The sequence below is a fragment of the Pelodiscus sinensis genome, chromosome 33, assembly GCF_049634645.1.
Source record: "Pelodiscus sinensis isolate JC-2024 chromosome 33, ASM4963464v1, whole genome shotgun sequence".
Lineage (NCBI taxonomy): Eukaryota > Metazoa > Chordata > Testudines > Trionychidae > Pelodiscus > Pelodiscus sinensis.
This window is the reverse complement of record NC_134743.1, coordinates 2812593-2834213: the sequence shown is the minus strand read 5'-3', so window position 1 is coordinate 2834213 and position 21621 is coordinate 2812593. Positions and strand designations below refer to the sequence as shown.

The window sequence follows — 21621 nt, the reverse complement described above, 5'->3', positions numbered from 1 at the left end:
AGCATATTCGTTATTCGTCACGCTCTGCAAAAGATTCGGTAGATTCGGTGAGCGGGAGGGGGTCCTCGGGTGATCAGCCCTCAGAACCTGGCTCGTGTTCTGCCTTCCAAATGTTCGGGAACCCTCAACTGCATGCAGAAGGGGTAGCTGCTTTATAGAGAGAGCAAGAGCTTTCCCGCGCCTAGTTGTGATAGGCTTGACAGATTCAGTCTGCCTAGTGACAGGCTGAGAGGGAAGGGGAGGGGGTGAGATGGCCCTTGAGTGGCGCGAACTTTGTATGACCTTTACCTGCCTGGTGTCTTACTCCTGGTTTTTACTGATTTTAAGTCACATAGTGCAGGATTTTTGGTTTGAGGGGAAGGTAAACTTGGGCTAGGCGCATGAGGCCTGGCCAGAAAAGAGCCTGTTTTCACATCCCCCACACACAGTTGGCTTTGCTGGCTGAGCCCAGACAGCGGGGGCAGCTGTCGCCAAGCTCAGCAGGAACCACAGCGGAGATCCTCCGGAAAAGGCTTTATTTTCCGGAGAATCACGTCTAGACTGGCGCTTTTCTCCGGCTTATCTCCAAGCCGGAAAAAAGCGGCAGCCATGTTAATGCAAATACCGCGGGGGATATTTAAATCCCCCGCGGATTTGCCTATTCCAAAGTGCTACATTAGCATCCCTTTTCCGGGACGCAGCCTGTCTGTCTGGGAGACAGGAGCAGGCGTCGACCACCTATGGCAGAGTTTCTAAAGTGGCTCACAAAGCCACGTTGAGAAAGCTGCTCACTGGCCGCTCCAGGGTTACTTTCTGGCTCCGCAGCCACGGAGCCTTGTGGCTCCTATTGGCTCCAGTTTGCTGTTTGCAGCCAAGGGGAGCCACAGGAAGCAGCATGGGCCAGCTCCCCTTGGCTGCAAACAGCGAACAACAACCAATGGGAGCCACAAGACACACACACATGCACGTATGTACTTAAGTCTTGGGCAACAAATAGGGACCAGGAGGAAAGGCAGGGGGTGAGGGCCTGGCACCAGTTCTGCATTCTCACCTTGGCATGTGACTCCGTCTCTCCCCACCCCCCTTCCCCTTCCCTCCCACCATGGCGCTTGGCTGAGTGCTGCCTGCACAGCCAGGCTGCCGCGAGGGAGGGGGGCGGGGTGGTGACGTACACGGCCGGGGCCGTGTACATCACCGCCTTCCCTTCCCCTCCCTTCCCGGGGGAGCCCAAACAGCCCCTTGCGCTGCCATGTACGTTACCGCACCCCCTTCCTCCTCCCACCGTGGCACTGAGTGGTGTGCCCCTCAGCCAGGCTGCCATGGGTGAGGGGAGCGAGGGGCGGTGACATAGACAGCCCCGCCCCCCGGCCGTGTACATCATTGTCCCGCCTCCCCTCCCCCGTGGCAGCCCGGCTGAGTGCGCAACACTCAGCCGAGCCGCCACGGAGGGAGGGGAAGGGGGCAGGGTGGTGACATACACAGCCAGGGGGCGGGGCCATGTACGTCACCACCCCACTTCCCCTCTCCCATGGCAGCCTGGCTGAGGGGCACACCACTCAGCGCCATGGCGGAAGGAGGAAGGGGGGGCAGTAACGTACACGGCCCCGCACCCTGGCTGTGTACATCACCTCCCCGCTCCCCTTCCTGTCCCACCGGGTGAGCGGTGCTCAGCTGGGCCCCGGCGGGGGAGCAAGCAGCGGCAAGCGGCCCTTTGGGGTCCACGGAGAGAGGGGAAGGGGGCGGGGCTGGCTGGAAGGGGGCTGGTAAGCAGAGCTGGAGGGGTTGGGGGCTGGAGGGGAGGATGGGGGGGCCCGGAAGAAGGGGAGAGGGAAACAGAGCTGGCGGGGGGAGTTTCCAGGGGTCTGTGCAGCCCGAACTGCCAGGAAGCGAGGGGAAGGGGGATGGGGTGCTGATGTACACGGCCAGGGGGTGTGGCCGTGTACGTCAGCGTTATGGACGCACAGACACTGGGCTACTATATATATGATATTCCAATCGTGTATTATCCCACCAAGTCTCTATGATACCCACAATGTCATGCTTGTATTTATTTATTTGCACTTCCAGTTCTTCATGCTTATTACCCATACGTCTTGCATTTGTATATAGGCATCTACGATACTGCTCTGATCTTGCCTCCCAGTTCTGCCTTGTCCCTCCTTTTTCTCTGCTATTATAGCCCATGGTCCCTAGTCCATCCCTTTCTTAATCATTCCCAGCATTGTTTAGCCATGGTGGCACTTCTTTGGTTCTCTTTTTATATTTTTTAATTTGGGGTATACATTCAGTTTAGCCTCTATTATGGTGTCTTTGCAAAGTCTCTAGGTAGCTTGCAGGGATTTCACCCTTGGCACTGAACCTTTTAATTTCTGTTTGACTAACTTCTTCATTTTTAAAAATGACTAATAGTCCTATGGCACCTTAGCCCTGGCCTGCTCTGGGGAGTTATTTATTTCAAAATAGCACGTCCACACTGCAGGGAAGCCTTGAAATGAGTCCAAGGCAGGCTCCCTTGATGTGGACGTGCTACCTTGACTTAGAGCCCCAGGACACAATAGGGAGTAACTACTTTGAATGACTCTGGGGAGTAGTAAGTATCAGAGGGGTAGCCGTGTTAGTCTGAATCTGCAAAAGCGGCGAGGAGTCCTGTGGCACCTTATAGACTAACCGAAGTGTTGGAGCAGAAGCTTTCGTGGGCAAAGACCACGTGCCCACGAAAGCTTATGCTCCAACACTTCAGTTAGTTTGGGGAGTAGTTATTTAGAAATAGCAGCAGCTGAGTGTCCCTACTACCGCTACTTCGAAATAACAATTTCGCGAGTTGTTATTAGCTCAAAATAACAAGCCTGTTACTTTGAAATAATGGGCTTGCTGTGTGGAGCTTGCCTTGTTATTTCAAAATAACTTCCTAGAGCAGGCATTAGAGCAGTGGTTCTCAACCTTTCTGGGCTGCTGAGCCGGGCAGGGGCGGGGGCCGCGCATGCGCCAGGTGCCCAAGGCCTAGGGCACAAGAATGGCTTGGACCGACCCTGGTCAAAAGGCAGACGCACGTAAATGCTCCGGGGGCGCCATGGCGCCCACGGGCACCGCGTTCGGGACCACTGCAGTAGAGACTAGCAAAAATAGATACAGTCTCCTGGTCTGTGAACTGTCCAGTAGGTGGGGCTCTGCACTGGGGCTGGCACTTAAGGCCAGACACAGCACTGAGGGGTGCTAGGACTCAGGAGAACGGGGGAGGCCCAGGCTGGCCCCAGCTCCTAACCCTGGTGCACAGAGCAGCCCCATCAGGGCACAGTCCCACAAGGATAGACTGAGCCTCTCTCTCTGTACAGGGGGACACAGCAGGGCTGGGCTCAGCACAGCCTGGGGGGGAGAACAGGCGAGTTCTATGAGCCCCCCCAGGAGGATACAGGGTGGGTACCTGACACACACACAAACACCCTCAGCAAGCAGAGGCAGAGGCACAGTAGAAGGGGGCCCAGTACATGTGTGTGTGTGTGTGTGTGTGTGTGTGTGTGTGTGTGTGTGTGTCCGCGCGCGCGCATTGAACCCTGGCACCTGGGGAAAGACCAGGGCGCTCCTAGTGCCACGCTCGTTTGCTCCTGTTCTGTGCTTGAACCCAGGCAGCCCCCTCACTCCCACTGCCTGCTGGGACCTGCGCTCGGACACCTGACTGTGCAAAGCAGGTTGTGGTCACCTCTACTCAGGCCCTGCCGTGACACCAGGGTGGGATCCTGGCCTGGGCTCTTGCAAAGGGCAGGGGCCGAGGGGCCAGACGTACGTACCTGAGGGGGCAGAGACTCCCACGCCGGCAGCTGGGGAGAGAATAGGAAATCGTCAGGGGCAGAGAGGGGCCCTCCCATCCCAAAGCTTCCCAGTCCCACGGCACCTGCCTACTCTGCCCCCTCTTGAACTGGTGCACAGAGCATCCCCATCAGGGCACAACCCCACCAGCACTGATCGGGGGGGTTAAAATCAACTGCCATCAGCCCGAGCACCTGGGGCAAGACGGGTGCCCGAGTCTGTGTAGTGACACCCACCCAGAGCCAGGAACAGACCCCAGGAGACCTGGCTCCCGGCCCTGCTGGGGGGTGTCAGTCGCGGGGGGTTGTGTGGACACTGACCATGTCCAGAAAGCGGCGCCCAGGCCCTGCTTGTCCCAAGCCCAGGACCTGCCGGGTCCCTCCCTGCCACAAGGGCCGACCAGGCAGCGCTCACCCAGCAAGGCCAACGAGTCAGAGCTCAGCCCCCAACCTGGCACCCCAGAAATCCTCCCCACCATAGAGGCTCACCCTGGCAACGAGCCCCCGCATCCTCGTTGTGGTCACAGACGATCCCTGAATCCTCATATGTGCAGGTCCCCAGCGCCGCCTCCGTCCCCTGGCACTGCACGTCCGTCAGCAGGATAGGCTGTGACTCGGACCCTGGGCCGAACACGCCGCTACTCAGGACTTCCAAGGCCTGCCCGCAGCCCAGCTGCCTGCACACCACGGCCACGTCCTTCTCGTCCCAGTCGTCGTCACACACGGTGCCCCAGCGCCCGGCCACAAGCACCTCCACTCGCCCGGCGCAGCCGTGGGGGCCCCCCACCAGCCTGATATCTGGCAAAGCAAACAGCAGCTGGGACGCCCGCTCAGGGCTGCGGGGAAGGGCCCAGAGGCTGCAGGGCCAGAGGCTGGTAACTGCGCCCCTGGAAATGGGTCATAACCAGTGCCCCTGCTTTACAGAAGGGAAACCGAGGCACAGAGACAGGACTCAGCTAACCCCAGTCACAGAGTCAGCCTTGTGCCGACAGGGAACAGAAACCACCCTCCCCTGAACCGCCCACACACACACACACACACACACACACACACTCAGTTTAACCCAGGTTGGGCAAGAGGCGGCTAGCGGAGCAGATCCAGCCGCCACGGTGCCTGATCCAGCCACGGCCCCCTCGCCAGCACTCTTACTGCAGAGCAGCTGCAGCCACTTCACAGAGCAGGCTGCTCCTTGCTGTGAATCTGCACAGGGAGGGGAAAGCTCCCTGCACTGCCCCAGTGTCCGGCCAATAGGAGCTGGGAAATTCTGCTGTAGCCAGAGGAGCAAATGAAGCCCCCTCTCTCCCGTCCTCCTCCACTCCCCTCGCACTGGAGCAGAGCCACAGGGGAGAGGGAGGGGGAGAATGAAAGACAGAGGGAGGGGCCAGGATAGCAAGGGTGGGGCATCAAAGGGGGCGGGGCAAGGACTGGGCAGGAAAAGCCATATGGGGAGCGAGGGTGTTTGTGCAAGTGGACAGCTGGCGCCCCTCAGTGTTGCTGGGGGTGGGCAAACAGCTGGGGGTCTCTTCCCTGGATCCAGCGCAGGGGGTCTGGCAGCTCCCAGTGCAGGCTGGGCCCAGCAGCACAGGGACAAACCAGAGCGGCTGGGGCTGGAGGAACAAGCTGATGTCACCTTCCCAGGGGAACGGCCCCACGGCGAGGAGTCCCCCCGCCGGGCGCTCCTAGAGCCACGCTCCACTTTGCTCTGGTTCTGTGCTTGAACCCAGGCAGCCCCCTCACTCCCACTGCCTGCTGGGACCTCCCCTGGGACACCTGACTGTGCAAAGCTGGTTGTGGTCACCTCTGCTCAGGCCCTGCCATGACACCAGGGTGGGATCCTGGCTTCGGCTCTGGCAAAGGGCAGGTGCTGGGGGGCCAGACGTACGTACCTGAGAGGGCAGAGACTCCCACTCCGGAAGCTGGGGAGAGAAGGGGAAACCATCAGGGGCAGAGAGGGGCCCTCGCACCCCAAAGCTTCCCAGCCCCACGGCACCTGTGGGAAGGTGGCACCAGGTGGGGCAGAATTCAGAGCACTTGGGGCCAGACACGGCAGTGAGAGGTGCTGGGACCCAGGAGACCGGGGCAGTCCCAGGCCAGAAGCCCATGGCCTGCTCTGCCCCCTCTTAAAGTGGTGCACAGAGCAGCCCCATCAGGGCACAATCCCACCAGCATTGATCGGGGGTGGGGGTTTAAAATCAACTGCCCTCAGCCCAAGCACCTGGGGCAAGACGGGTGCCCGAGTCTGTGTAGTGACACCCACCCAGAGCCAGAATAGACCCCAGGAGCCCTGGCTCCCAGCCCCCAACCCACTCAGTCCCACTCCCCTCCCAGAGCCAGGAACAGACCCAGGAGCCCTGGCTCCCAGCCCTGCTGGGGGGTGTCAGTCACGGGGGGTTGTGTGGACACTGACCATGTCCAGAAAGCGGCGCCCAGGCCCTGCTTGTCCCAAGCTCAGGACCTGCCGGGTCCCTCCCTGCCACAAGGGCCGACCGGGCAGCACTCACCCAGCAAGGCCAGTGAGTCAGAGCTCAGCCCCCAACCTGGCACCCCAGAAATCCTCCCCTGCATCTGAGCTCACCCTGGCAACGAGCCCCCGCATCCTCCTTGTGGTCACAGACGATCCCTGAATCCTCATAAGTGCAGGTCCCCAGCGCCGCCTCCGTCCCCTGGCACTGCACGTCCGTCAGCAGGACAGGTTGTGACTCGGGGCCCGGGCCGAACACGCTGCTATTCGTCGCTCCCACAGCCTGCCCACAGCCCAGCTGCCTGCACACCACGGCCACGTCCTTCTCGTCCCAGCCGTCGTCACACACGGTGCCCCAGCGCCCGGCCACAAGCACCTCCACTCGCCCGGCGCAGCTGTGGGGGCCCCCCACCAGCCTCACATCTGACAAAGCAAACAGCTGTTGGGACGCCTACTCCGGGCTGCGGGGAAGGGCCCAGAGGCTGCAGGGCCAGAAGCCGGTAACTGCACCCCTGGAATTGGGTCATAACCGGTGCTCCTGCTTTACAGAAGGGAAACCGAGGTACAGAGACAGGACTCAGCTAACTCCCATCACAGAGATAGAAATGTAGCCACGTTAGTCTGGTGTAGCTGAAACAAAACACAGGACTATGTAGCATTTTAAAGATTAACAAGATGGTTTATTAGATGATGAGCTTTCGTGGGCCAGACCCACTTCCTCAGATCAAATAGTGGAAGAAAATTGTCACAACCATGTGTACCAAAGGATACAGTTAAAAAAAATGAACACATATGAAAAGGAGAAATCAAATTTCAGATTAGAAAGGGTATGCGGGGGAAGGTAGATGTCTGTGAGCTAATGGTATTAGAGGTGGTAATTGGGGAAGCTATCTTTGTAATGGGTAAGATACCCAGAGTCTTTGTTGAGACTCACGCGTAGAGTGTCGAATTTTAGGATTGTTCTATCTGCTTCCCAAGATCCATAAAGCTGGACACCCCGGACATCCCATCATCTCTGGTACTGGCACACTCACTACTGGTCTATCCAGCTACTTCAAGACAGACCCAAGAAAACCAACAATAGAACACCACTTGTCATCACCTACAGCCCCCAACTTAAACCTGTCCAACACATTATCAATAAACTACAGCCTATACTGGAACAGGACACTAAACTCCAAGAGGCTCAGGGAGACAGACCCATAGTCTCCTATACACAACCACCTAACCTCAAGATGATTCTTACCAACAACCACAGGTCATACCACACTAATACCAACCCTGGTACCTTCCCTTGCAAAAAACCTCGTTGCTAGCTTTGTCCACATATTCACTCTGCTGATACCATTATTGGACCTAACCAAGTGAGTTATAAGATCAAGAACACATATTCCTGCGCATCCAGAAATATAATCTATGCTATCATGTGCCGTAAGTGTCCGTCTGCTTTGTACATTGGACAAACGTCTCAGACACTTCGCCGAAGGATCAATTCCCACAAAACAGACATTAGACAGGATCACAAAGAAAAAACAGTTTCTTGCCATTTCAACCAGGAAGGACACTGTCTCAACGACTTCATTTCCTGCATCCTGCTCCAAAAGCCTTTTAAATCTGCACTTGAAAGGGAATCCTCTGAACTATCATTCATGCTAAAATTTGACACTCTACGCGTGAGTCTCAACAAAGACTCTGGGTATCTTACCCATTACAAAGATAGCTTCCCCAATTATCAACTCTAATACCATTAGCTCACAGACATCTACCTCCCCCCCCCCCCCGCATCCCCCTTCTGTTCTGAAATTTGATTTCTCCTTTTCATATGTGTTCATTTTTTTAACTGTATCCTTTTCTATATATGGTTGTGACAATTTTCTTCCACTATTTGATCTGAGGAAGTGGGTCTGGCCCACGAAAGCTCATCATCTAATAAACCATCTTGTTAGTCTTTAAAGTGCTGCATAGTCCTGTATTTTGTCCCATCACAGAGTGAGCCTTGTGCACACAGGGAACAGAAAACACCCTCTCCCGCCCCACACACACACACTCACTTTAACCCAGGTTGGACAAGCGGCGGCTCCTGGACCAGATCCAGCCACCACGGTGCCTGATCCAGCCACGGCCCCCTCGCCAGCACTCTTACTGTAGAGCAGCTGCAGCCACTTCACAGAGCAGGCTGCTCCTTGCTGTGAATCTGCGCAGGGAGGGGAAAGCTCCCTGCACTGCCCCAGTGTCCGGCCAATAGGAGCTGGGAAATTCTGTTGAAGCCAGGGGAGCAAATGAAGCCCCCTCTCTCCCGTCCCCCCCCACTACTCCTGCATGGAGCAGAGCCACAGGGGGGAGGGAGGGGAGAGTGAGACACAGAGAGAGGGGCAGGGACAGCGGGGCTGGGGCATCAGAGGGGGCGGGAGAAGGACTCGGCAGGAAGGGCCATAGAGGGAGCGAGGGTGTTTGTGCAAGTGGAAAGCTGGCGCCCCTCAGTGTTGCTGGGGGTGGTCAAACAGCTGGGGGTCTGCTCCCCTGTTTCCAACACAGGATGTCTGGCAGATCCCAGTGCAGGCTGGGCCCAGCAGCACAAGGACAAATCAGAGGGCTGGGTCTGGAGAAACAAGCTGATGTCACCTTCCCAGGGGAACGGCCCCACGGCGAGGAGTCCCCCCACAGGGCGCTCCTAGAGCCACGCTCCACTTTGCTCTGGTTCTGTGCCTGAACCCAGGCAGCCCCCTCACTCCCACTGCCTGCTGGGACCTGCGCTCGGACACCTGACTGTGCAAAGTAGGTCGTGGTCACCTCTGCTCAGGCCCTGACGTGACACCAGGGTGGGATCCTGGCCTGGCCCCTAGCAAAGGGCAGGTGCTGGAGGGCCAGACGTACGTACCTGAGGGGACAGAGACACCCACGCCAGCAGCTGGAGAGAGGGGGGGAACCATCAGGGGCAGAGAGGGGCCCTCGCACCCCAAAGCTTCCCAGCCCCACGGCACCTGTGGGAAGGTGGCACCAGGTGGGGCAGAATTCAGAGCACTTGGGGCCAGACACGGCAGTGAGAGGTGCTGGGACCCAGGAGACCAGGGCAGTCCCAGGCCAGAAGCCCATGGCCTGCTCTGCCCCCTCTTAAAGTGGTGCACAGAGCAGCCCCATCAGGGCACAATCCCACCAGCACTGATCGGGGGAGGAGGGTTTAAAATCAACTGCCTTCAGCCCGAGCACCTGGGGCAAGACGGGTGCCCGAGTCTGTGTAGTGACACCCACCCAGAGCCAGAATAGACCCCAGGAGCCCTGGCTCCCAGCCCCCAACCCACTCAGTCCCACTCCCCTCCCAGAGCCAGGATCAGACCCAGGAGCCCTGGCTCCCAGCCCTGCTGGGGGGTGTCAGTCACGGGGGGTTGTGTGGACACTGACCATGTCCAGAAAGCGGCGCCCAGGCCCTGCTTGTCCCAAGCCCAGGACCTGCCGGGTCCCTCCCTGCCACAAGGGCCGACCGGGCAGCGCTCATCCAGCAAAGCCAACGAGTCAGAGCTCAGCCCCCAACCTGGCACCCCAGAAATCCTCCCCTGCATCTGAGCTCACCCTGGCAACGAGCCCCCGCATCCTCCTTGTGCTCACAGACGATCCCTGAATCCTCATACGTGCAGTTCCCCAGCGCCGCCTCCGTCCCCTGGCACTGCACGTCCGTCAGCAGGATAGGCTGTGACTCAGACCCTGGGCCGAACACGCTGCTATGCAGGGCTTCCATGGCCTGCCCGCAGCCCAGCTGCCTGCACACCACGGCCACGTCCCTCTCGTCCCAGTCGTCGTCACACACGGTGCCCCAGCGCCCGGCCACAAGCACCTCCACTCGCCCGGCGCAGCTGTGGGGGCCCCCCACCAGCCTGATATCTGGCAAAGCAAACAGCTGCTGGGACGCCTGCTCCGGGCTGCGGGGAAGGGCCCAGAGGCCAGTAACTGGGCCCCTGGAAATGGGTCATAACCAGTGCCCCTGCTTTACAGAAGGGAAACTGAGGCACAGAGACAGGACTCAGCTAGCCCAGGTCACAGAGTCAGCCTTGTGCCAACAGCCCTCCCCTGCACCGCCCCCCCCCCCCCCCCCCCACACACACACACTCAGTTTAACCCAGGTTGGGCAAGAGGCGGCTCGTGGACCAGATCCGGCCGCCACGGTGCCTGATCCAGCCACGGCCCCCTCGCCAGCACTCTTACTGCAGAGCAGCTGCAGCCACTTCACAGAGCAGGCTGCTCCTTGCTGTGACGTCTGCACAGGGAGGGGAAAGCTCCCTGCACTGCCCCAGTGTCCGGCCAATAGGAGCTGGGAAATTCTGTTGAAGCCAGGGGAGCAAATGAAGCCCCCTCTCTCCCGTCCTCCTCCACTCCCCTCGCACTGGAGCAGAGCCACAGGGGAGAGGGAGGGGGAGAATGAAAGACAGAGGGAGGGGCCAGGATAGCAAGGGTGGGGCATCAAAGGGGGCGGGGCAAGGACTGGGCAGGAAAAGCCACAGGGGGAGCGAGGGTGTTTGTACAAGTAGGAAGCTGGCGCCCCTCAGTGTTGCTGGGGGTGGGCAAACAGCTGGGGGTCTCTTCCCTGGATCCAGCGCAGGGGGTCTGGCAGCTCCCAGTGCAGGCTGGGCCCGGCAGCACAGGGACAAACCAGAGCGGCTGGGGCTGGAGGAACAAGCTGATGTCACCTTCCCAGGGGAACGGCCCCACGGCGAGGAGTCCCCCCGCAGGGCGCTCCTAGAGCCACGCTCCACTTTGCTCTGGTTCTGTGCTTGAACCCAGGCAGCTCCCTCACTCCCACTGCCTGCTGGGACCTCCCCTGGGACACCTGACTGTGCAAAGCTGGTCGTGGTCACCTCTGCTCAGGCCCTGCCATGACACCAGGGTGGGATCCTGGCCTGGCCCCTAGCAAAGGGCAGGTGCTGGGGGGCCAGACGTACGTACCTGAGGGGACAGAAACTCCCACGCCAGCAGCTGGAGAGAGGGGGGGAACCATCAGGGGCAGAGAGGGGCCCTCCCATCCCAAAGCTTCCCAGCCCCATGGCACCTGCGGGAAGGTGGCACCAGGTGGGGCAGAATTCAGAGCACTTGGGGCCAGACACGGCAGTGAGAGGTGCTGGGACCCAGGAGACCGGGGCAGTCCCAGGCCAGAAGCCCATGGCCTGCTCTGCCCCCTCTTAAAGTGGTGCACGGAGCAGCCCCATCAGGGCACAATCCCACCAGCATTGATCGGGGGTGGGGGTTTAAAATCAACTGCCCTCAGCCCGAGCACCTGGGGCAAGACGGGTGCCCGAGTCTGTGTAGTGACACCCACCCAGAGCCAGAATAGACCCCAGGAGCCCTGGCTCCCAGCCCCCAACCCACTCAGTCCCACTCCCCTCCCAGAGCCAGGATCAGACCCAGGAGCCCTGGCTCCCAGCCCTGCTGGGGGGTGTCAGTCACGGGGGGTTGTGTGGACACTGACCATGTCCAGAAAGCGGCGCCCAGGCCCTGCTTGTCCCAAGCCCAGGACCTGCCGGGTCCCTCCCTGCCACAAGGGCCGACCGGGCAGCGCTCATCCAGCAAGGCCAGTGAGTCGGAACTCAGCCCCCAACCTGGCACCCCAGAAATCCTCCCCTGCATCTGAGCTCACCCTGGCAACGAGCCCCCGCATCCTCCTTGTGCTCACAGACGATCCCTGAATCCTCATAAGTGCAGGTCCCCAGCGCCGCCTCCGTCCCCTGGCACTGCACGTCCGTCAGCAGGATAGGCTGTGACTCGGGGCCCGGGCCGAACACGCCGCTACTCAGGGCTTCCATGGCCTGCCCACAGCCCAGCTGCCTGCACACCACGGCCGCGTCCTTCTCGTCCCAGCCGTCGTCACACACGGTGCCCCAGCGCTCGGCCACAAGCACCTCCACTCGCCCGGCGCAGCCGTGGGGGCCCCCCACCAGCCTGACATCTGCAAAGCAAACAGCTGCTGGGATGCCCGCTCAGGGCTGCGGGGAAGGGCCCAGAGGCTGCAGGGCCAGAGGCCGGTAACTGCGCCCCTGGAAATGGGTCATAACCAGTGCCCCTGCTTTACAGAAGGGAAACCGAGGCACAGAGACAGGACTTAGCTTACTCCTCCTGGTCACACAGTGGCTGTGTCTAGACTGGCGAGTTTTTCCGCAAAAGCAGCTGCAAAAGTTTTGCGCAAAAGGGCCAGTGTAGACAGCTCAGATTTGTTTTGCACAAAAAAGCCCCAATCGCGAAAATGGCGATTGGGGCTTTTTTGTGCAAAAGCGCGTCTAGATTGGCACGGACGCTTCCCTGCAAAAAGTGCTTTTGCGGAAAAGTGTCCGTGCCAATCTAGATGCTCTTTTCCGCAAATGCTTTTAACGGAAAACTTTTCCATTAAAAGCATTTGCAGAAAATCATGCCAGTCTAGACGCAGCCTGTGAGTCTTGTGCAAACAGGGAATAGAAACCACCCAGGTTGGACAAGAGGCGGCTCGTGGACCAGATCCGGCCGCCACAGTGCCTGATCCAGCCACGGCCCCCTCGCCAGCACTCTTACTGCAGAGCAGCTGCAGCCACTTCACAGAGCAGGCTGCTCCTTGCTGTGAATCTGCACAGGGAGGGGAAAGCTCCCTGCACTGCCCCAGTGTCCGGCCAATAGGAGCTGGGAAATTCTGCTGAAGCCAGGGGAGCAAATGAAGCCTCCTCACTTCCGCCCCCCCACCACCTCCACCCCCAGCAGAGCCACCGGAGGGAGGGAGGGAGGGAGGGAGGGGAGAGTGAGAGACAGAGGGAGGAGCTGGGTTAGTGGGGGTGGGGCATCAGAGGGGGCGGGGCAGACTCAGATGGAAGGGCCACAGGGGGAGCGAGGGTGTTTGTGCAAATAGGAAGCTGGCGCCCCTCAGTGTTGCTGGGGGTGGGCAAACAGCTGCGAGGCTGCTCCCCTGGATCCAGCGCAGGGTGTTTGGCAGATCCCAGTGCAGGCTGGGCCGGCAGCACAGGGACAAACCAGAGCGGCTGGGGCTGGAGGAACAAGCTGATGTCACCTTCCCAGGGGAACGGCCCCACGGCGAGGAGTCCCCCCGCAGGGCGCTCCTAGAGCCACACTCCACTTTGCTCCGGTTCTGTGCTTGAACCCAGGCAGCCCCCTCACTCCCACTGCCTGCTGGGACCTGCCCTGGGACACATGACTGTGCAAAGCTGGTTGTGGTGACCTCTGCTCAGGCCCTGCCGTGACACCAGGGTGGGATCCTGGCCTAGCCCCTAGCAAAGGGCAGGTGCTGGGGGGCCAGACGTACGTACCTGAGAGGGCAGAGACTCCCACTCCGGCAGCTGGGGAGAGAAGAGGAAACTGTCAGGAGCAGAGAGGGGCCCTCGCACCCCAAAGCTTCCCAGCCCCACGACACCTGTGGGAAGGTGGCGCTGAGTAGGGCACAGTCCAGAGCAGTTGGGGCCAGACATTGAAGTGACAGGGTCTGGGACCTTGGAGACCGGGGTAGTCCCAGGCCGGCGGCCCATTGGCTGCTCTGCCCCCCACCCTCCGCCTCTTAACCTTGGTGCACTGAGCAGCCCCATCAGGGGTCCCTCACCGAAGCAGAGCCAGAGGCCCAGCTGTAGGTCCATGGCTGCCCTGTTGAATGGCTCCTTCCTGCCACGATCCGGTGCCAAGAGCGTCTCACCCTCCCACCCAGGGCAGCCCCTTTTATGGCCTGCGCAGGGCTCTGCCGGCCAGCGAGGGAGGAGCCGGCCCGAGGGCTGGTCACAAGGGCACTTCCCAGCACCTCGCGCTGGCTCAGCACGTCCCGGGGCAGGGCACAGCTCTGCTCTCTAGAGCGCTGCCTGCCAGTGACCCTGCAGATGTCAGCCCCTGCCTTCCCCACGGGGAGGTTTAGCTCCTTCTGGCCCCAGAGCCAGCAGGCTGGGCCCAAGGAGGGACTCTGCTCTGGACAGGGCAGTCCAGGCTGTCGTGCTGCGGCGCCGGCGCCTGACCGAGCCCTCAGGATCCCTAGTCCCTGGGCCTGGGGCAGCAGAGCGGGAGGCTGGAGCAGTTGGGGAGCCCAGAGGGGCGGGAGTGGAGTCCAGCCACGGCCAGCGAGGACAAGCCAAAGTCCGAACCCTGCGCAGCACCTGGCCTGCCTCCTGCACCCTGGGCCGGGGGCCCAGACTCTCTGGACTAAGCAGCCTGGGCTCACAGCCTGGGTGGCAGAGACACCGAGACAAGCCCCCGCCTGACACAGGGTGGCAGAGAGCTGAGTCCCCCGCAGGGGAGGTGCAAGTACCCTCTCCCCTCCCCCCACACAGCATGTGTGGCGTTCGGCTCTGGCCAGCCCCTGCCACCCTCTTACCTGCTGTCCGGTCCAGGGGGGGAGGCCCTGCATTGTGCGGAGTCCTACACAGCTGCGTGTGCCTCAACATGTCCCTGTCTAGGACCGGAAAATACCATGTTACAGTCCTTTGCTTTCCGGTGACTAGCGAAGGGGCCCCTGCCAAGACCCAGCCATCGCCAGGGAAATTGGGGTCCAAAAGGAAGTGGCCAGCTGGCAGGAAATTTCACCTGCCCTGTGGGAAGCAGCCGGGAGCGCTGTGCACTGAGTGTCTGCAGTCTCTTTGGGTAGCTGCTAGTACACAGGGGATCCGGGTATGACTGAGTCAGGCTCTGCACTGGCGAAAAGGCCCCGCAAGCCCCCAGAGTCCGCCCTAAGCCCCAGGGCCACGGTGAAAGCAGGTGCCTTTCCCACAGGCCCCTAGGGACTGGGAACAGGTCTGGGAACTGGCACAAGGTGGGTGCCCTGCCCTAGCATGTGTCGGTGACACCTCCCAGAGCAGGGATGGACCAGAGAGTCCTGGTTCCTGGTAGGGTTACCAGATGGTTTGAAAAAAATACTGGACACACTTGATCTCAGACGGTGAGGGGGAGACCGGCCAGGAGGGGAACGGGGCTGGGCGGGAGGGGGTCGGGGGGAGCGGGGAGGGGAACCAGCTGGCGGGGAGCAGGGCTGGCCTGGGCTCACACAGATCCCGGGGTGCTGCTCGTCCCATGCACGGTCCCAGCGGGGCACACAGGTGAGTCCGGCCCTGGGGATTCCATCCCGGCCCTGCCCCCCACCCCTGCCCTCTCCACTGCGTAGTTCCATACGGCCTGGCTGGTGGACACACACAGTGTGAGCATGTCTACCAGCCAGGCAGTACCCTACGTACTGATACTCATGATAATAATAAAACATACTTAATTAGAAAACAGACATTTCTATGTCCGGTATTTTCTCAATTTGTTTCCCAGACAGAAAGCTCAAATCCTGGACTGTCCGTTCAAAACCGGACACCTGGCAACCCTGGCTCCCGGCCCTGCGGGGGGGTGTCAGTCACGGGGGGATTGTGTGGACACTGATTGTGTCCAGGAAGCAGCACCCAGTCCGTGCTTCTCCCAGCCCCTGGACCTGCCGGGTCCCTCCCTGCTACCAGGGCAGACTGTGCAGCGCTCACCCAGCAAGGCCTCTCAGTCAGAACCCAGCCCCCCCCCCCCCCCCCCCGGTATCCCAGGCGTCCACCTGTCCCTGCCCTGATCCAGGGCTCTCCAGGCCAGCGAGTCCCATGTCGTCGAAGTGCTCACAGAGGTTCTCCGCATGCTTGTAGGTGCAGGTCCCCAGCGCCGCCTCCGTCCCCTGGCACTGCACGTCCATCATCAGGACAGGCTGTGACTCAGGGCCTGAGCAGAACACGCTGCTACTCACCACGGCCACGTCCTTCTCGTCCCAGCCGTCGTCACACACAGTGCCCCAGCTAGTTCGGATTAGGAAGCCTAATCCGAACTAGCTACTCCGTGCCGCGTGTAGCCGCGCAGCACGGGGTTCGAACTGCCGGCGTTTAAAAATGGCGCCAGCCGGCTTCATGCAAATAAAGCCCGGGAAATTCAAATCCCGGGCTTCATTTGCAAGTGCGGTATTCCTACATTACCCTCCTAGTTCGAATTAGGAGGGTAGTGTAGACATACCCAGCCAGAGGCAGAGCCGCGGGTCCATGGCTCCCTGGGGTGAGCTGTGACTTAGGGGTGTGTTCCGATCTCGCTACCACTTTCAGGCTCTTTCACTGGTGAAAATCCCCTGCAAATCCCCCAGGTTCCTCCCTGAGCCCCAGGGCCAAGGGGAGGGCAGGTGCCTTTCCCACAGGCCCCTAGGAACTGGGAGCAGGTCGGGGTTCCTTGAGCTCTAGGAACTGGGACACGGTGGGTTCCCTGCCCGAGGGTATGTCTACATTGGCCCCCTAGTTCGGACTAGGGAGGCAAATGAAGCATACCGAAGTTGCTAATGAATAATTTAAATATCCCATGCTTGATTAGCATATTCGCAGCCGGTCGCCATTTTAAAATGCCGGTTGCCCAATTTAACTTGCTGCGTGTAGACGCGGTAGTCCAATCCAAAACCCTTCCCTCGAATTAACTGCTACTCCTCATGCAATGAGGAGTCAGTGCTGGAAGCTGAGGGAGGGGGGAAAGCAGGTGTCTCTGTCCTCCCTGCCCAGAGCTGGACACCTCTGAGCTCAAATCACCGAGACCGGCTGGCAGAAGCTGAGAGCAGGTGGCCCTCGGAGCTCGGAGAGCGGAATAAGAATGGTGACAGTGTTTGCACACGCACGTGTGCACAACGGGAGGACAATTCACACAGCTGTACCTGTGACCCCCTCGGTCTGTGCTGGCCAGCGCCGTAGCAGTGAGCGGGGCGGTAAGGGCGGGCACCCCCTACAAGAACTTGCTGTGGGACTCAAGACCCCAAAGCTGGACACGGCCCACTGTGGGTGTCTTGCTCCTGCTTTTATGCGTAGGATACAGCTTGTGCTGCCAGCTCAGATTAATGCCAGGTGCTTGGTATTAAGGAGACTCGTTCTGCTCAGACTCAGTGCTTGTGAGAGGGAAGATCTGCCTCGGAGAGGCACCCAGTGGACATTTTCCCACGTTGCTGGGTGGGTGCTTGAGGCAGGGTCTCTTGTCTTGACATGACAGGCCAGACCCTGGGAGCTTCCCGGGAAGCTGACACCGTTCCCACCTCTGCCTCGGAGGCGCCTCTCGCTGCAGGTGGCTTTGCTGTTGGGCTGTTCCCCTTGGCAATAGGGTGCATGGGGGACAGGTGACTGGGTGTGACGGGTGAATTATTGACATGCACAGTGAGTTCAGTGGAAGGCTCACAGCTCCAGGGAGAAGGTGAGAGTTGCAGCAGTGTTCCCTGTAAGCTGAGTTTGGGCAACCACCCAGAGGACAGTCAAATGCCACTCAGCTAATAGGCAGAGCCCCCACAGCTGACAGTATGTGTTATTCCTGTGGTGCACATCTGCACATGGATCCATGCACATAATAACATTTATTCTGCACCTGGATGGAAAGAATTAGAGGGAACACCAAAGCCCCAGTGAAATCCCTCCGAGAGCACACGCTGTCAGCAATTTAGTGGCCCATCCAGGGAACCGCCGTTCAGTTCCACCCACTGCGCCCGTCTGTGCGAACCCAGGGCCAGCTAGAGATGTGGATCCCTGCGGCTCTTTTTTGCAACTACAGCTGTGGCTCCGAGTACAAAATTGTGGATCTGCACCGGGCTCTACCCATGAGCAATACCAGGCAGAGCCGGCCTTCACCTTTGTTTTAGCTGCCTCTTCAGTTCTAGGGAAGTTCAGCTCAGAACTTCAGCCTTGGAAAGGGCACTGACTCATGGCTGTGTTGTTGTGCGGGGGTGTGCCTGGGCCTGCAGGGGCAGCACGAGCCAAGCGGGGAGCTTTCACAATTGCCGAAATGCCAATGCCAAGTCAACACTGGCACATGACGGCGCTGTAAACCCGCCCCCGGCGCTGTAACTTTCTCCACACTGGCAAGGTGCTCACTGCTCTGCTGTGAAAACTCCGTTCCCTGTCACTTGTGCACCGTTTCACAAGACGTTGAATCTTGAACGTGTGGTTCTGGGTGACATCAGACCCTCCTGGGGCAGGGTGGGGATGAGCCAGCGTTTCTAAAGCAGGACTCAGCAGCCTTTTCAAACCAAAGAGCCAGCCTACCTCAGAATTCAGAACGAGTGGTCAGCAAAGAGCCAGATAAGAACGCCCATTCGCAGATCTGAAAATATCCAACTTAATATTATTGATCATTGACATGATGATTAATAAGGATGTAAGCAGGGGCTGAACTGCTGCTTGCTATCAGCCAGCTGAAAGGAGGGGTGGGTGTGCCTGCTACAGTTGTTTAGCTCTGCAAGGTAATTAACTGTTAACTGTTGACATGTAAATACTGCTCAGGAGAGAATCCGAGGTGTGGCTATGGAAATCCCATTCAGCCAGGGCTGATGGAGGGTCAGTGTTGGAATGGAATGTGGAGACTTGTACATAATTTGGGACTGTTGTGGGGGTAACTAATCATGCTACCCCGAAATGTGGGAACTGTAAAACATGCCACCAGTGCTTGCAGGAGAGACACCATCATGGCAAGAGGTCTCGGAAGAACAAGCCTCCCCCCTTCCAGAGTTGAGTGAACAGAGCTGGGGGAAAGGGTTAAAGGACTTGAGTCAACCTGCTTCACACCTACCAGGTGTGAGCTATAAGATTGACCCAGCCTGCACCTTTTCCCCTTTGTTTTAAGGACAAACCTAAAGCAGACTCCCTGAGGAGTCTTTTTGTTTGCTAGTCCAGTGAAAGCTGGATTCATTTGGCAGCCCAGCTGGTGACTAAAGAGTTGAAGTCAGTGAGAGCTGAAATCACTGGTTTGGCTGAGAGCTAGACCTATTGCAGCCAGGAGCGGCGACCGGCGACTAGGTGTGGTGTGGAGCGGCGGCAGGCGAGGAGCAGCGACCAGGTGTGGTGTGGAGCGGCGGCAGGCGAGGAGCGGCGACCAGCGGCGGTGTGGTGCGGAGCGGCGGCAGGCGAGGAGCGGCGACCGGCGGCGGTGTGGTGCGGAGCGGCGGCAGGCGAGGAGCGGCGACCGGTGGCGGTGTGGTGCGGAGCGGCGGCAGGCGAGGAGCGGCGACCGGCGGCGGTGTGGTGCGGAGCGGCGGCAGGCGAGGAGCGGCGACCAGCGGCGGTGTGGTGCGGAGCGGCGGCAGGCGAGGAGCGGCGACCAGCGGCGGTGTGGTGCGGAGCGGCGGCAGGCGAGGAGCGGCGACCGGCGGCGGTGTGGTGCGGAGCGGCGGCAGGCGAGGAGCGGCGACCGGCGGCGGTGTGGTGCGGAGCGGCGGCAGGCGAGGAGCGGCGACCGGCGGCGGTGTGGTGCGGAGCGGCGGCAGGCGAGGAGCGGCGACCGGCGGCGGTGTGGTGTGGAGCGGCGGCAGGCGAGGAGCGGCGACCGGCGGCGGTGTGGTGTGGAGCGGCGGCAGGCGAGGAGCGGCGACCGGCGGCGGTGTGGTGTGGAGCGGCGGCAGGCGAGGAGCGGCGACCGGCGGCGGTGTGGTGTGGAGCGGCGGCAGGCGAGGAGCGGCGACCAGTGGCAGCAGCAGACAAGGAGCGGCGACAGGTGCCCAGTGGAGCGTCCAGAGGGCTGGGATGAGACAGCTGGTGGAGCATGGTGGAGTTTCGTATAAGGTGCCCCCATCTATCCTCCCATTTCTACCCAGGTTGGGAGGTGGAACCCTGCGGGTGAACTTTGGGACTCTGGGTGGCACAGACCAGGGACAGAGACTTTTGGGATGTCGGACTCTGTGGACTTCGGGTGATTTTTGGCTGGGGTGGGGGCTTGGCTCATGTTTGGGTTATGAACCCCAAGTTAATGCCGTATGAATTCTCTGTCTGTTTCATTAAATGTTTCTTTCCTACACTCAGACTCAGTGCTTGCGAGTGGGGAAGCATTGCCTCTCAGAGGCGCCCAGGGATGTGTGAATTTCCCAGATCACTGGGTGGGGGCTCGAGCCGGTTCTTTGTGAGATTGACCCCAAGATATTGAACCCAGCCCTGGTTACTGCCAGGCCTACCCGGCAGAAGGGTTACAAGAGGATAAATGAAACTTTGCGCTCACAGACTTTATTTAATGGGACTTCTGCTGCTGCTGCTGCTGCTTCTGCTGCATCTTTTTGCACATTTCTTTGACATTTACAACACCACTGGTTGAATCCAGGTTCATGCAAGCGACATGAGTGACTGCACATTTTTAAATTTGTGAATTAATTTTTCATTTTAAAAGTTGTGTGTATGTTGGGAATGACAAAAGAGCCACATTTGGTTCCAGAGCCATAGGTTGTAGACCCCTGATCTAAAGCATCAAAAGGCTGCAGAAGCCTGATTCTTACTGATATTCGGAGGGAATCGGACCATCGAGTTGCTAAAGGAGCACTCGAGGAAGGCACGGCCATCAAGGGGACGTTAGATGAATTCATTGCATCAGTCTTCGCTGGAGGGGTTATTGGGGAGATACCACAGCCAAGAGTTTCGTTAAGACGGCAGATCTGAGGAACTGCCCCAGACTGAGGTCTGACAGCAGAGGAGACCTCGGAGCAGACTGGTACATTAACCAACAACGAGTGTGACAGCCCCACACCGGTTGGCTGCAGGAGTCTGGTGGAAGCAAGTCCACTGGCCACGGGATAAAGAGATTTCTGTGCCCAATGCCCAAGGCAGCGTTTCTCCAGAGCAACCAGGAATGTGCTAGAACCAAGTAAGCCTGGTCACCTGGAGCCAATTAAGAGCTTGCTAGAAGCAATGAAGCAGGCTAATCAGAACACCTGCCGCCTGTGAAGGACCCACTGGGATTAGTTTCAAAGACTCCCCTTCTGGGAGGGTGAGGGGCTAGGAGGACAAGCGTGGTCGGGTGCCAGGAGAAAGGTGCTGGGAGGGGCTGTATGGGAACTGATGCAGGGCAGGGCTACAGCTCTGGTAGTGGAGGAAAAACTACCTGTTGCTGCTGCCATTGGGATCTCTGGGCTGGAACCACACAACATTCCCTGCACCACTACAGAGACACCCCCCTGCCCGAGAGGGAAGATGGAGACAAATGCATGGACTGGCCTATGGGGAAGGTGGCCCAGCAGGCCACCTGCCCCCAGAAAGGGAGAGAGGCTAGGCTGAGAGTCGCTGTGAGCCTCTGAGGCAAGTCCTAAGGGCCTAGAAGCGCAGGACGTGCGTGTTCTCCCAAGAGCTCTGCAGGTGCTGAGACAGGACCCTGCAGAACCCCCCTCTGTGGTATGAAACCTCCTGCTGCAACCAGGCGCTGCCCCAGATGGCGGGAAGGTAGCTGGTGCCACGTGGAAGTTCTCGAAAGGCCCCAGAGGTGTTCGTGGCACTTCCAGGCCAGGGAGCCCGTGTCAGGCCCAGGGAGCTGTCGCAAAGACCAGAGCGAGCAGACACGTCGGTAACATGGTACCTTGGGAAAGAGGCCGTGTGGCCTTGGCAAAGGGAAATGGAGTCTCGCCGGTGTTTTAAGGGCGTCTGTGTAAAGGGAAGCTGACTCCCA

General features: G+C 59.5%; 1 protein-coding gene across 1 annotated transcript in view; it reads right to left on the bottom strand.

Annotated features, from left to right (window-relative positions):
* LOC102449031 (scavenger receptor cysteine-rich domain-containing protein DMBT1-like) overlaps window positions 1–21621 on the bottom strand; it is a 91151-nt gene that overhangs the window by 34385 nt on the left and 35145 nt on the right. Inside the window, exons 12-17 of the mRNA XM_075914361.1 lie at window positions 11867–12175; window positions 9811–10119; window positions 6358–6666; window positions 5669–5698; window positions 4272–4580; window positions 3765–3794 (exon numbers count right to left, since the gene is read on the bottom strand). Coding sequence (XP_075770476.1) covers window positions 3765–3794; window positions 4272–4580; window positions 5669–5698; window positions 6358–6666; window positions 9811–10119; window positions 11867–12175 — 1296 coding nt within the window. The remainder of the gene's footprint in view (window positions 1–3764; window positions 3795–4271; window positions 4581–5668; window positions 5699–6357; window positions 6667–9810; window positions 10120–11866; window positions 12176–21621) is intronic.